This window comes from Dama dama, chromosome 32 (assembly GCF_033118175.1).
Source record: "Dama dama isolate Ldn47 chromosome 32, ASM3311817v1, whole genome shotgun sequence".
Taxonomy (NCBI): domain Eukaryota; kingdom Metazoa; phylum Chordata; class Mammalia; order Artiodactyla; family Cervidae; genus Dama; species Dama dama.
In genome coordinates this window covers 8,987,381-9,002,176 of record NC_083712.1, presented here as the reverse complement: position 1 = coordinate 9,002,176, position 14,796 = coordinate 8,987,381, and the positions used below count along the sequence as shown (strand labels likewise).

Genomic DNA, 14,796 nt, shown 5'->3' with positions numbered 1-14,796 from the left:
GTACCAGGATTTTTCAAAGCTGCCTCTCCCTCTGCTCCTGCCTCAAGTCCTCACTGTCCTGAACTGCCTGATTCCTTGTCTCTCCATCACCTTGCCTCCTGCTTCTACCCCCCCAGTAAAAGAGGACAAACAGTCAGAAGTAATTACATCCCCTTTAAGGTGGAACCTATCACAGGAAGAGGTGAGCTGCCGTCTGTGCTTACAGATACACCCTGGACTCTAGCAAAACTTAGGGCTTTGGCGAGGGGGCTTCCCAGTCCTAGTCAGGACCTACTGGGATTTGCAAAGGAATTTCAGGTAAACGTCCAAACCCGTGAGCCCGGGTTTGCAGATCTGTACCCGTTAATGCAGCTATTCCTGAAAGCAAAGCGAGGGAAAGATGCGACAAAGCAGAGTGGAAACACCTCTCAACCAATTTCAATTCCCACGGTTCACAGGTTCACAGCGAATGCAATTACCTCATAAATTACTTATCTCCAAGTCTTTCCCCCAAGCTATAGTCTGGACAAAGATTCAGCAGTGCAAACAAAGACAAGATGAATCCTGGATTATGAGGTTTGAGAGCTTTCAAACACTATTCTGGCACAATACCTGAATGTTCTCTAACAGTCAAAATGATCCTTTGCTTAACTCCACTGTTTTAGAACGTATTAATGAGGAGCTGGCTGCTCTAAATAAAAAATACAACTTAGGTTGGTCAGCATTACATAAAATGCCCTTATCATGCTGGCTGACCAACTTTTCAAAACTACTGAGAGAGAGAAACACATCTATAAAAATCGTGGACCTTCGATTGTACCAGTTAAGTAATCAAAGTCAGGCTGCAGTTAATAAACCCCCGTTCAGTCCTCGACTGACAAAGGAACCTCGCACTTGCTTTTACTGTGGGTTTAAGAAGAAAAAGTCATTGGAGGAGGAACTGTAGGAAGATGAAGAAAGATTTTAAAAACAGACTAGATCTCAGAGCAGAATCCAAAGTTAGACAAGAATGAGGCTGCTCCAAGGGAACACTGGGAGTGTTTCCTCTTTAACACATGGGGAGAAGTAGAAAAGAAAACACGGGAAAACAGTTAAAACCCTAACAGGAGGGGGCAGCTTTTCAGGTTTAAACCTGACCAAAACCTGAGGCTTCTGCCCGTGGAGCGGTGCTTAATGCAAGTGGTGGGGTTTTAATGTACCTGTTAAGGCTCTTTAGAATTTTCCTTCAGTTCAGTTCAGTCGCTCAGTCGTGTCCGACTCTTTGAGATCCCAAGAATCGCAGCACGCCAGGCCTCCCTGTCCATCACCAACTCCCAGAGTTTACTCAAACTCATGTCCGCATCGAGTCGGTGATGCCATCCAGCCATCTCATCCTCTGTTGCCCCTTTCTCCTCCTGCCCCTAATCCCTCCCAGCATCAGGGTCTTTTCCAATGAGCCATTTTTCCTTAGGAGAACTTAAAGGAAAAAGCTCACCTTTTCTAGTACAAAGCGCCCCGTTCACCCGATAGAGATTAGAAACTTAGGAAGGCCAGGCTCCCCTTCCTCCTAAGGGGAAATGTTTAGACCTGAAAGATGAGACTCTATGTGACCCACGATCAGGTGACACAGGGGAAGATCGCCAGGCTGAGCACCTTGAGAGTTACAGGCACGTGATCCTCCTGACAAGGAAAATGCATTCCCACTGCAAAGACTGGAGTCGAGAACGAGGCCCTGCCCGATCCTCATCAGTACCCGTGGAGGGAGGAAGCCACAGAGGAGCAAAACCTTTTGCTCCAATTGCACCACCCCTGTAACTCTCTCTGCCAGTTAACCACCCCGGATGGGTGCACGGTCAGGCTCTAGCGACGGTGCCGTCACCCCTCACTGCCCTTGTCGCTAGGACGGTGGCCCCTCTGCTGCGGCCTCTGCAGCACCTTTTGGCGTCTCCACTTGGGACGGACGGCGGCACAGCGCTAGAAGGGGGCTGAGAGCCCCCTTCCTCAGACGCCCAGCGGACCCAGGTGACCCAGCGTCTCCTCCCAGGTCAGCTCGGACACAACGTGCAGATGATTTGCTGTCGTGTTCAGTTTCTAGCAAGACAGCCTGTACTTCAGAAACCAGCTTCAAAGGCACAGAGTGTCCCGGGGAAAACGATGGAATGTAAGGCTGATGTGACGGGTCACTGGAAGGTCTGTTAGTTGGCAGTGGAGATACTGGCTCTCCCTGCGCCCGAGACACACGCAGGTCAGGGGCTTTCCAGCTGCTACAGGAACTGCATTCCGAAACCGTCTTCAGTGGCTCTACTAGTATGTGACTCCCTTAGACAAGTCCCAGCTGAGCCTCTTTGGGAGGAAAAACATTCATTCTGAAGCCACGGAGACCCTAAAAAACCTCCTGGTAAAGGCCCTGGCCTTGGGGCATCCCAATATTATTTACCCTTTTATTCTCTTTGCACGTGAAAATGGAGATGCTACACTAGGAGTTTTAACCCAGGGACACTGCAGTTCCTACCGAAGAACTGGACATCACCACCAGGAGTCGGCTTCAGCAGCCAAGGACCGCTGCGTCCAACCACAGAAGGGACGGTCTCAGGTCACACTCTCACCATCGCGGTCTCCCACTCCGTGAAGGCTTTTCTAAACTCATCACACACATTATCCAAGCCCACCGCCTTCTCCTGAGGTGGTCTTGTGCGCACCAAAACTCTCCACAGGTGTAATGAACAGCCCAGCACCGGCTCCCAGAAGCAGCAGACATCAGCAATGAAAACCCTTTGTCTCCCGGGACTGACCTTCAAGAAAGCCTGGCGGACAATCCTGACTTTAGGTTACGCACTCACTGTGGTTCGTGTCTGTGAGAACCTCATGGGAGGTGCCGGGCGGGCTGCTCCGTTTGTTTCTCCCGTGCTGTCCTGGAAAACAGAGTTTTGTCTGGAGTCTCCTCGATCAACAGGCTGAGGTGACGGCACTGAGGAGAACCTGCTAGTGTGCCCAGGGGTCTGCTGCGCTGACAGACGCCGCCTGCGGGGGGACCCGGCTTAGGGATGCTTCGGGAAGAGGACCTGCAGCGTCACAACAGCAAACATGAGCAGCATTGCTGGAGGCAGTTCTGCCACCAGGGCACCTGCTACCCCGGTGGCATCAAAGGCCGACTCTGCAGCAGTGACCACATGGCCGAGACCACACTGCCTCCCAGCAGCCGTCCTGAGGGGCTGCTCCAGGACAGCACGAAGAAGGGCGCCTGGACACACGGGGAAGGCTGGACTCGAGCACCGGGGATACGCCCGGAGAGGAGGCCTCTCCTGGCGAGCCTCAGTATCCTCCTGAGCAACCTCACTGGCTCCCAGGTAAGACGGCATCGTGGGCACAACAACCGCAAAGGTTTTTACAGCAGCCTACTAACACCAGAAAGCCAAGCTGGGTGTCTCACAAAAAACGTCCGTATGTTACCACTTCCCATAAAGAGAGGTGACCAGAAGTCTCCCAGGTTGAGCCTAATGGAACCTGATGGCAGTGGGCGCTGGTCTGCGGCCCTGACCTCTGCCAGGATGGGTGGGAAGGTGAACATCAGGATTCCCTAGGGCTCAAGGCCACCTGTACGTTAATTTAGAGATGACTCCGCAGATTTACCAAGTGAGCTGTATCTCCCTGGTATGACCATTTAGCATCAGCAGAACTGGAAGATGTATATGCCTACATCAAAGCCTTAACAGAACTCACCCAAAAGGCCTTAAATGATTAATCAGGCTATTAGCCTACTGAACTGAGGCCTCTATGATGAGAAAAGTGGTTATCACAAAATCACATGACCCTTGATATCCTTACAGCATCTCAGGGAGGCACCAGCGCTGTAATTCAAACCGAACGTTGTGTTTTCGTACCAGAAAGATCCTCTAATGGGATACGTTTAATGACCCACGTGAAAAATGAGGTTCCTGTCTTAAGTCGTCCACTTCCTAGTCTTCCTGATCCTTTCAGGGAACTGGTTTGGTTCTAGAATCTCATGGCTTAAATCCCTATTTATGACTTTATTCATGTTACTACCTGAATGATATCCTATCTTTTGTGTTACCCAGTGTGTTACCAGAGTTAACAAAATTAACGCTACCTAAGTCTTGAGGCAGTCAATCATATATATATATAAAAAACTCAATACTGAATACTGTTCTGGTGCAACTCTAGATACAGGAAGAAACTAGGGAGAATACCTCCTGGGTCATAACTGACGAGTTAAGACAGGCAACGCAGAGGATTTCAGGTTATCTATCAGCAGGCCTAAACCAAAATAACACATTGGCCTCTCCTCATCTGGCCCAGGCACGAGAACTCCTGGCACCGGGGGCAGTGGATGGAGAACGCTGCGGCTGTCAGCCACGCGGCTGGCCCGGCGAGAGTCGACGGGTTTGGCAGGGAGACAACAGGAAGGAGCCGTGCTCTGGGCCCAGCCTCCGCCCGTGCAGGGGCGGCCTCCCCGCGCCCACGTGCCCGCGCCCTTTCATCGCAGACCTCGGTGCCGTTCTGTGACTAGCAGGGATCTCCTCCCTTACCTTTCAGAGCAGCCTCCCAGGCTGTTCTCAGCGAGGCCCCCAAGTTTAAGGCTCAGCTCACACCTCCGGTTGCGGGTTCTTCAGGCACTTGCAGCAGAGGCCCTAATGAATGAGTAGCTTTACATTTCTTATGGCAGAGCGTTACAACCACATTCCTAACACAGCGCTGGGAACACGGCTACACAAAAGGACACTTACCTGTGATGGGTGGGACCCAGTCTCTCCAACTAGGAGAGGAACACTAACACTTTGTTAATTTTAAACAGCACTCACCGTAAGCCTATCTACAGGTTTCATGCATATGACATTCCTGACTTGTTTCAATGTTTGTGGGCTATGTGGTTTGTCTGAGTTTTTTCGAATTGTTGCAAATCTCAAAGGAAAAAAAAAATCCAGTATATTTATTGAATAAAATCTACCTCTAAGTGGACCCAAGGGTCACTGGTATAATGTGTCGAGGAGAGGAGAGCGTCTCTGCAGACTCGCGGATGACGACATGGGCTCTGTCCTTGCTGCCCGGCAGGTGAGGAAGGAGCGCCCCCAGCCCACTGTCGGCGAGCCAGACCTGGGTGACGGCAGTGAAGGGCACAGCAGCGTCCGGCGGCGCCCGCCGCGGGCCACCCCAGGGGCACATGCAGTGGTGCTCACAGCTGAAAGCTCACCTGTCTTCCAGGGAGGCGTCTTAGAGACAGTGAGCAGGAGGGCGCGGTGGGGTGTGTTGCTCTTGGTGTTCAGAACAGAAAGCCCTCAAGCAAACCTCACGTGTGAATTTGAGTCAGTTCCCTTCAGTTTCACTGTGCCTGAGCGAGTCAAGGGCACTCAGTAGGTAAAGCCGGAGCTTGAAGTTAACACATGCAGACCACTGTATAAAATAAACATGCTGCATAGCATGGGGAACTGCACCGAGCAGCCTGTGAGAGTCCATGAGGAAACGCTGAAAAAGGACAGACGTGGGTGCGTGTGTAACGGAATCACTGCCTTACAGCTGACACAACAGAGACTGTGCTTCAGTAAAAATGCCCCTGGTCCTTAATAAACAAAAACAAAAAAGGACCTTGCAAGGGTCCTTCCATCTAGGCTGGAGACAGCCCTATAAATGTCTTGTCCAGTATGGACAGTCTTATACAGAGACAGACTGCTGTGATAAGCTGCAAAAACAAACGTACTTCTTGAGTATCCTTTTCATAGTTAAACTTTACAATTATGTAACATAATTGGGATAGTTAGGAAATTTGGGATGGTCATGTATACACTGTAGTATTTAAAGTAGATAACCAACAAGGGCCTACTGTATAGTACGGGGAACTCTGCTCAATATTCTATAACAACCTAACTTGGAAAAAAATTTGAAAATGAATAGATACATGTATATGTATAACTGAATCACTTTGTTGTACATGTGAAAGTAACACAACATTGTTAATCAACTGTACTTCAATATAAAAAAAGACAATTATGTGACATAATAAGGAACTATCTGGGAGGTGAGTCTTAGTAAACACAGACCTCAATTAAAATGTCAAAATTCTAGTTTTGTTATCAGGACCACCAGATTTTTCAGAATTCCATACAATTTCTAGAATATAATAACAACATCTACCCATACATTATGACCTAAGAAAGTTTTGACAGTGCTTCCCATGTAATTAAACATACCAAACAATCCTAGTTTAATCTCTTAGACATTTTGGGCTTCTGGGCTCCTTTGTTACAAATCTGTCACAACTTTCCTTTTCCTGTATTAGTTTGAACCTTATTTTCTTTCCTATTTAGAAATAACCAACTTCAGGACCAAGTTACTTTTCCCCTTAACAAAATGCATTTTCATTTCTCATATCTTTCCTTGTATACTGAAATGTCTCACTTATTTTAGTGGCTTAAAATATATACATATATGTATATTACAGCTTTTCACCCTTAAAAGGGCTTCCCTGGTGGCTCAGTGGTAAAGAACTCACCTGCCAATGCAGAAGACGTGTGTTGGGTCCCTGGGTGGGGAAGATCCCCTGCAGAAGAAACTGGCAACCACTCCAGTATTCTTGCCTGGAGAAATCTATGGACAGAGGAGCCTGGCGGGTACAGTCCATGGGGTCACAGAAGAGTCGGACGTGACTGAGCAACTAAACAACAGCCGTTAAGAACCTTAATCTCCAGCAATAGAAGCAAGGATTGTTGATCATACCAGTGCTTCCTGATTGGAAAACACATATATTCTAGAGCCTCCAGAAACACACACATCATCTCATGGAATAATTTCTGTCCTCAGTGTGGTGTAAGATGTTTCTAATAAACCCAAACATATTTAGTTTTTCTCTCATAAAAAAAAGTGGGTGAACTTAGACTTTTTTTAGCAATTAGCGATTCAAACAGTGACTTCCCATTATTTAACTTAACAAAACTTTCAAGTTGCCAAAATCTGGAGAGACTATTTTTAAGTAGATTTCCTAAAACAGTTATTCCCAAAGAGCTCAACTCCCAAAACTCTTATCTCAATTATATTTAACTTAAAGTCATTGTATCAAGTTACTTTCCTTGCTCATAAATTTTGTAACAGAATAAGATCTTATTAACTTTCTTAAGTATAATAAAATTATAGTTGATGACTCTTGAAATATGTCTGCATTAACTAAGTTTAATAAGCTTAAACTTTCAAACCAGATATTTAATACTGAGTATTTCCCAGATCACATGAACCTGAAATTCATTTGGGTAGGTTTCTTTTGTATTTTTAGTAAGCACTTAATTTCCTTTAAGCAAGTCACAGAGCTCATTTACACATTACTGAATAATTTTGATACTATCTGTAGGTAAAGACATACCGCTATAACAGACACCTACATAGAGTCTCAGTTTTCCTGCTTTCCCTCTTTTCTCTTCAGTCTCAGGAACTGTCAGAACGTTTACATCTCAAAGGCAGAGGGAGAGAAAAGCAGGTTCCTCTTAGAAAGCCACTTCCTCTCACTGCATAGGCAAAAACCAGTATTTAGAACACAAGAGAGCCCTATTTGGCCATTTTCAAGGTGAGAGCTCCTTCAGTACCCAAATAGCCTGTTCAGCTTAACTAACAGACAGTTGTTCAGTCGCTAAGTCGTGTCCAACTCTTTGCGACCCCATGAACCGCAGCACGCCAGGCCTCCCTGTCCTTCACCAACTCCCAGAGTCCACCCAAACCCATGTCCATTGAGTAGGTGATGCCATCCAACCATCTCATCCTCTGTTGTCCCCTTCTCCTCCTGCCCTCAATCTTTCCCAGCATCAGGGTCTTTTCTGATTAGCTGACTCTTCACATCAGGTGGCCAAAGTACTGGAGCTCAGCCTCAGCATCAGTCCTTCTAGTGAGTATTCAGGGTTGATTTCCCTTAGGATTGACTGGTTTGGTAGAGCGTGGCACACAGCGCTCACCCCCTGCACTTCCAGACGAGCTTGCAGGTGGCTCTGGAACAGACTTCAAACTAAGCGATCAGTTTCGAGGAGCGTCTCCACCACATGCAGTTACCGGGATCCTCTCAGGAGGTCTCTGAGAACACTCAATCCTTCCACTTCCTTTCTTTCCTAATCAGCAGGGTCTCCCCTCAAACCAGGATCCAGACCCCTAACAAGGGTCAAAACCAGGAAGAGAGAGCAGGGTGTGGACTCACATACTGAGACAGACAGACACACACACCCCCCTGAGACAATAAACAAACTCAGTCCAGAAGGCTCACTCGGATTCAGTGGCTTAAAAACTAAGGAATTTCATGCTGTTCCCCTTCCCACCCACAGAACAGTTTCAGCTGAACTGTGGTGTTGTCATTTAGAGAGCCACTTGGGGCCGTTTCTCCCTGGATCCCAAGAATATTGGAGAAAGCAATGTTACAGTAAAATAACATTTTCTTCCTGCATATGGGAGCATCACTGAAAATGACCCAGTTCTGTAAAACACCTCCCAGGAAACTCCGCGATGGAGCAGAGCTCTGATGCATTCTGCACACAGCAGTGTCGGGGCCTCTGGGGGTGGCCCTGAGGTCAGAGTGCCAGCGTGTGGGGGGGCGTGGGGACAGAGATCACAATGTCCAGGCCTGCAAAGGCCGGCGCCTGACGCTGCAACTGCACCGCAGTAAGAACATCGCACGCACCAGGCCGAAGTTAGACGTGGCTCCCAGCCCCCTTCAGCCGCCGTGAGGCCAGCCCTGCGGACGGAGGTGTGGCGTCTCTGCTCCGCGCAGGGGCTTCGGCCGGGGTCCCCTCCGAGCTCTCTGGGTTCCCAGTCGTCAGAGAAAAACGACAAGTTTCTGAGTTTTTCACATCACTAAACATGATCTGACAAAACCGTGTATACATTGCATAGTTTAGTTACCGAAAAGGGGGAAGCTTTTCTTTAGAAAGAGAAATGTTGAGTTGGTAAGCTCTCCCACTAGAGCAGAAGTTTAGTAAAGGGAGGTGACCTGAAAGCAGCCGTGGGGGTGTGTGCACCGCTCGCGGTGGCTTCTTCTGGGTGAGCTGCAAACGTGACTCATCCCACGAGAAACCCATTGGACCTCCAGGGCATGCTGGCTCACTCAGACCCGCTCCCCTCCTCCTGGGGCCGCTCGCCCCTCTCACAGGGGCTCCATCCTGAAAGCACAGATCAGGTGAGAGCCTGGGGCCCTGAGGAGAGGACCCGGGGGACGCCTGCAGGAGCCAGCCTCCCCGCTCTGACCCCAGAGGGGTCCCCACTCCCGCCCGCCAGCTCCACACCCTGTCCTGGGGCAGCGTCGCTGACGTGAGGCACAGGAACCAGACTCCACGGGGCACGTGCAGGAGGAAGAGGAGACGGTCTCCCCGTTGTGCTTCTTTAAACACACGCATTGAAAGAAAACGTCAGCCCATCAGCCCATCACCGGACCGGCCCTGATGCCGGCTGACCCTGCAGGGCGTCCGGCCACACCTGCCTCCAGAGGCCCCCATGTCGCCTGCAGCCGCCGGCTTCGCCACAGGGCTGAGCTGAGGGCTGCTCTCACCCCTGAACTTCTAACACTGCCCTTCCCGGTGGACCCTGCGCCTGTCCTGGACAGGCAGACACGGCCGCTCAGGGCTCTGCAAACGGGGGATGCACCTGGGCCTGCTGGCCGGGGTCAGCGGGGCGCTGCTGTGCTGCACACAGTCCACGGGCCTCAGCCGCGAGGCCGCTGCCCAGCCAGCCACCACCCAAGCCTCAGGCCCTGCTGTAAAGACGGACGGTGCCAACTCCCCGGCGGAGTGCGTGCCAGAGAGCAAGGCACCCTCGGCGGCCAGCGCTGTGACTGGGAAAGCCCCGGGGCCCAGAGCAGCGATGCCGGCAGAGCTGAGCGAGGGGACGCTCGGGGTGGAGGAGGGCAAACGCTGTCGGGCAGCGGAGGCACTGGGATGCTGAGTCATCATCTCAGGAGGCTCCTTCTGCCCGAAGGCCCAGCTGTGTCTTCCCGGGAAGTCGGTCGGGGTGGAGCCAACACCAGCTTGGCCGAGACAGGCTGCAGAGACTGAACCTGGAAGGTCCAAGTCTCAGTGAGGGTCACGTGGGAATCAAGCTGACTGTTTCAGATTTTAACCTGAGTTTTGAGCACGTGAACACTTATCATCACAGCTGCATCTCCAAGATGGAAAACCTCTGCAGCAAGGTGAACGGCACTGAGAGATACGCAGGGACGTGCCTTCAGGTCCTGTAAACCTCGGTCACTTTATTCAAGTGCTGGGCGGTGGAAACAGCCTGCTCGGCCCCCAGAGTCTGTGCGAGGGGGAGGAGCCCCAGGAGGAACTCGGGTTGCTGGGTGTGTCTCACGTTGAAACCGCCTCTCCAGGTGACGCAAGTAGGTGTTACACCTCCTGACCTGTGTGTGCCCCCCGCCTCCGCGCTCCCCAGGGCACACGAGACTCTCACGACCAATAAACGTGTTTTCCAAAAACACTCAAGAGCACTTTCAACAGATACAAGCTTTTCATTTTAATTGCACATTCATGGCAAGAATAAGATGTCAGCACTGTCGATTAAACCGTGGGGCCAACACGTGAGGGTGGCGGCAGGGCTGGTCACCAGGAGGAAGGAAGGGGGCCCACAGCTCAGCACCACTGGGGCCAGGTCCCCCTGATGGCTCCCTGACTCAAAACCTACAGCGATTAGGAGTAAGGGGCGGGCTGCACACTTTATTAAAAGCAGCTCTCACATCTCGACAAGTGATGACTCACATCTCCCTCCAGTGTCAGCAGAGACACACAAAAGGGAAGCAAAATTCTGGCTTGGATAAGCTTCGCCAGGGAGAAGCCCTCTCGGCGGCCCCAGGACCACCGTGATGGGGTGACGACCTGGGGGCCTTCTCTCCTGCCGCTGCGAGCAGGGCCATGAGGAGGTTGCAGGGATGCCTCAGGGGCTGCCCCACGGCCCTCCGTGGGAGCCTGCGCACAGGCCGGGCGGGACGCTGTCCCTGGGCACCTCGGCTCCAGGCCACCCGGCACCACGCGGCAGGCACGCACGCCCAGGGCACGCATGCCCAGGGTCGGCATCGGAGGCAGGGGTGGGGGGATGACTGCAGGCCGCGGGCTGGGGGCCGAGGCTGCTACCTGGCCTTCTTGGGCGGCGCCGGCCCGTTGGGGCGGCTGGGTGCGAAGTTCCAGTCCACTGGGTTGAGCAGCTGCTGCGTCTTCTTGCGGGTCCAGTAGGGGTTGATGAGCAGCGTGAGGAGGGCCAGGCCGACCACGAAGAGCGCCAGGTGGGGCGGGAAGAGGCTGCGGGCCAGGCCGGCCCAGTGGCCCAGGCATACCCACCACATGTGGTAGGTGAGCACCATGCGGCAGTGGAAAAGGTGCACCATCGCCCACTGGTTCAGCCTCCAGAGCCGTGAGTCCGCCCAGCCGGCCTGTCGGGGGCAGAGCGCAGTCAGGGGTGCGGCCGCGGGCCCCCCTCCCGGGGGGCTCCCCCACCCCCCCCGCCCCCTGGGTTTTGCACACACTGCACACAGCCAGGGACTCGGCGATGCTGGGAGACACGTCCATCACCCGTGACCAGCCTCCCCAGGCCCCGGGAGACGAGCCCAAGCGGACTTGCCCTAAAATGATTCTGAATTCACAGTAAAACTAGCTGTGGCCGAAACCCAACAGGGAACTTGAAGACTCTGCACAGCAGACCGTGCACACAGAGACAGGCCTTCAGGGCTTGTGGCGGGGACCTCGCCGCGCCAGGACGGCCCGCACGCCCCCGACCCACAAGCTTGGGCACCCCAGGCTCTCCTCGCCGCCTGGAGCCACGCTGGGGCTGGGGCTCGTCCTGAGCCCCCTCCCAGGGGAGGGCCCGTCTGGAACGTGCAGGAGGAGAGGGGCCCGGGGAGGCGCTGCCGCGGGCCAGGCAGCTGCCCGGTGACCGTGGGAACAGGGTGGCTTTGCAGCAGCTGCACCTGCCGAGCCCTGAAGGGACACGGACACTGATCTCGGGAGGGACCACGCTGTAACAGGGGAAGACCCTAACCTCTCGGAGCTGCAGAAGGTGTACACACAGCTCTGACACGGAAAGACGAGAAGCAACGGGAGCCGTGACCCAGGGCCAACTTAAAACAGGTGGAGAAACAGGAGTTTCTTCCTTGTTTGAAGTACTGTGAACCTCCAAAAACAACTTCACAGAAAATCTGAGCTGCCTGCCGTTTCTAGGCCAGGCATGACCATGTCCTCTTCTACTACCAGGGATGTTTAAATCAGCTGCAGATAATACCCAGAGAAACACCCTATTTATTCCGGCAGTTTTAAATATTAAAAACTCTATTTACATTAGCTTCTACCAAGCCTAGACTAAGAAATGAGTGTGAAGAAAAGCAGAAGGACGAGGCAGAGTGAGACAGCAGGGAGCGGGGAGCCCAGGATCCCTAACAGGTCTTCAGAAAAGTCTTGGATGAATTGAGGCACATTATGTTCTTGGATGGAAAACACTCAAAAGACATCACATTCTTTCCTCCTAGAATCCATCCACAGATTTAGTCCAAATAAGAGAATATCTCCCTCTGTATTTTATCACTTTAAAATAACTCTAAATAATTCCACCCATGCAGTAAATGCACCAGGAGGGCTAAAGGTGCCTCAGTAAAGGATGAAACATGGTGATGTTTCAGAAATAAGGTGATGCCAGTGTAAGAAATAAGCAACACAAAATGCAGAATTAAGTAAAATATATGGAGAGCTGATACTGGGCAGCATTTTGACTCCCCAGGGAAAGGATGGATGATGTAATTACATTAGGATGCTTGCTCGCTTCCTGGGAAATCCAGTGGGATCTCACTTCCCATCTTACTTAAAAATACTTTTTTTCAAATGTTAATATTTCAAAGAAAAAGAAAACCAGAGTACTAGGGAAACAACACAGTTCTACAGAAACAGTTTTATACCCACTGCGTGGGGCAGGCATTCTCCACTTTATGTCAGTCAGAATCATGACTCACACAAGTAAAGTTCCTTAAACTGTATGATCAGACAGAAAAGAGTGCTTCTCAAACACGAAAACATGTAAGGTTTGAGGCTTTCAATGATAGATTCTTCACGTGAGAAAGATTTAGCCTTTGCCTTGGCCCGAAGGACATTTAATGTACAGACTGTAGAGTGGGGATGTGAGCCAAGCGTGCCTTGGGGTGCACACACAACGTGCAGTGAGTTGTGAATGCCTGGGGGGTGGGGGGCCACTGCTCAGCCTTTCCACCCAAGAGGCCAGCAAGCCATCTTCCATCCACTGAGCTGTCTCCTCCAAAGTTAACTCAGTTCAGTTCAGTCGCTCAGTCAACTCTTTGCGACCCCATGAACCACAGCATGCCAGGCCACTCTTTTCCACTGTTTCCCCATGTGCTGAAAGCAGTCATCTTAAATCACTAACATCCACACCAGAGGCATGGACTTTTACTCCTACAATAATTGCATTAAGTTCGGAAAACTCCAAGCTTGAGAACTGAGCATTTTTGCTCTAACTCGGGCCCTAAAATTTTTGCCTTCATCATTACCAAATGCTCTGAGAAAAGCTGGGTCAGTAACAATCTGAGACTTAACCATGCAAGGTTTGTTTGTCTAGCCTGGGTCCCTGTAGGTAGTGTGCCTGGTATATATCTATATATAAATTCACTGTTTGTTTTTTTTTAATATCAACTCATTTGCACCTGGATTAGTGTCTCTGTGGATGAAGTTTTCTCTACCAGCTTAGATGTTTGAGTGTGTAATTCATTTATTATTATTTCTAAACAGCATTTCAAAACCAAACTGAAGGAGGAAACAGAAGTTTACACCCATCTGGGGTGTAAACTACATCACACTGGTGGTGACATCTGGTCCTGACACTTGCCCGCATCTCATCAAACCAGAGTCCAAGGCGAGAGTGCCTGGACCCTGAAGCCTGACGAAGCAAGAACTCGGCAGCTTTACGAAAGGCTTAAAGGGGTTTCAGCATCCGAGTGGCATTTACTCCCAAGGCTCAACAGGACCTGAACTAGAAGAACTAGTCTACCTGGACGCGCTGACTCTGAGCTGTCCTAGCTGAAGGGACAGCTTTGCTGTGGGGCTGCTGGCCACGTGATGAACACAGCAAGGCTGCAAAAAGGGGGTCACATCCTGGGACTCCCCTTTTTCATTTCCATCCTGAGTGAATGGCATCCAAACACTTCATAGGAAAAAGACCCCAAACAAAGTGCCTCCCTCTGAGGTCCCCCCCACAGCTGGGGTCTGTCTGCTTCCTGAGGAGGGGGCCGCCCCACCTGGGGAGGAGCAGCTGAAGACCCCCTCCCCAGTGGCTGACGTGTGGGAGGCGCTGAAGGAGGCCTGTGTGAGCTGCAAGCCACAGGCAAACTCCGTCGTGAGAAATCAGAGACCCACGGAAAGGGCCCTGCCGCCAGGACAGGGCCCCTGGGGCGACAGGATGGTCCATGTCCCACAGCACCCTGGGGTCAGGAAGAGACCCCAGCTCCCTGCTTCATGCTGAAGAGGGAGGGGCTGGGGCATCCAGCACCCCAACTTGTTGGCGGGGCTCCCAACAGGTGAGCAGACAAAAGCCACAGCCTCTGCCGTTCCCCAGGAGGATGTGGACAAGAAGCCCCAGGGCCCCAGCTGGGCCGATCGGTGGCATTCCTCCAGGCGAGGACGGCGGCGAGCTGGGCAGAGGTCAGCTCCATCTGACGCATGGACTCCAACAGAGGCCCAGAGATGAGGGACAATCTTTGCTCCACGTGGAGGGGCAGAACCCATCCCCAGCCCTGCTGAGGGGTGGCCCATGGACTGGAACAGGATGGTGCCCGGGGCAGGAGGACTCGCGGACAGAGTGGGACACGGCTGCCCCGGCAGC

At 51.7% G+C, this 14,796-nt stretch overlaps 1 protein-coding gene and 1 long non-coding RNA gene across 9 annotated transcripts in view; both read right to left on the bottom strand.

Moving 5' to 3' along the window:
- Positions 1-2,816: 2,816 nt before the first annotated feature.
- On the bottom strand, positions 2,817-6,481 carry LOC133050437 (uncharacterized). The gene is made up of 3 exons (XR_009691613.1): positions 6,464-6,481; positions 4,506-4,607; positions 2,817-2,870 (listed from the first exon to the last, which is right to left on the bottom strand). It is a non-coding gene; the product is annotated as an uncharacterized LOC133050437 (long non-coding RNA).
- A 3,947-nt stretch (positions 6,482-10,428) lies between these two features.
- CLN8 (CLN8 transmembrane ER and ERGIC protein) overlaps positions 10,429-14,796 on the bottom strand; it is a 50,133-nt gene continuing 45,765 nt past the window's right edge. For all 8 annotated transcript variants that reach the window (XM_061134956.1, XM_061134953.1, XM_061134954.1 and 5 more), the window contains one exon: positions 10,429-11,353. In XM_061134956.1, the coding sequence (XP_060990939.1) occupies positions 11,054-11,353 (300 nt within the window). In that variant the 3' untranslated portion in view covers positions 10,429-11,053. The remainder of the gene's footprint in view (positions 11,354-14,796) is intronic.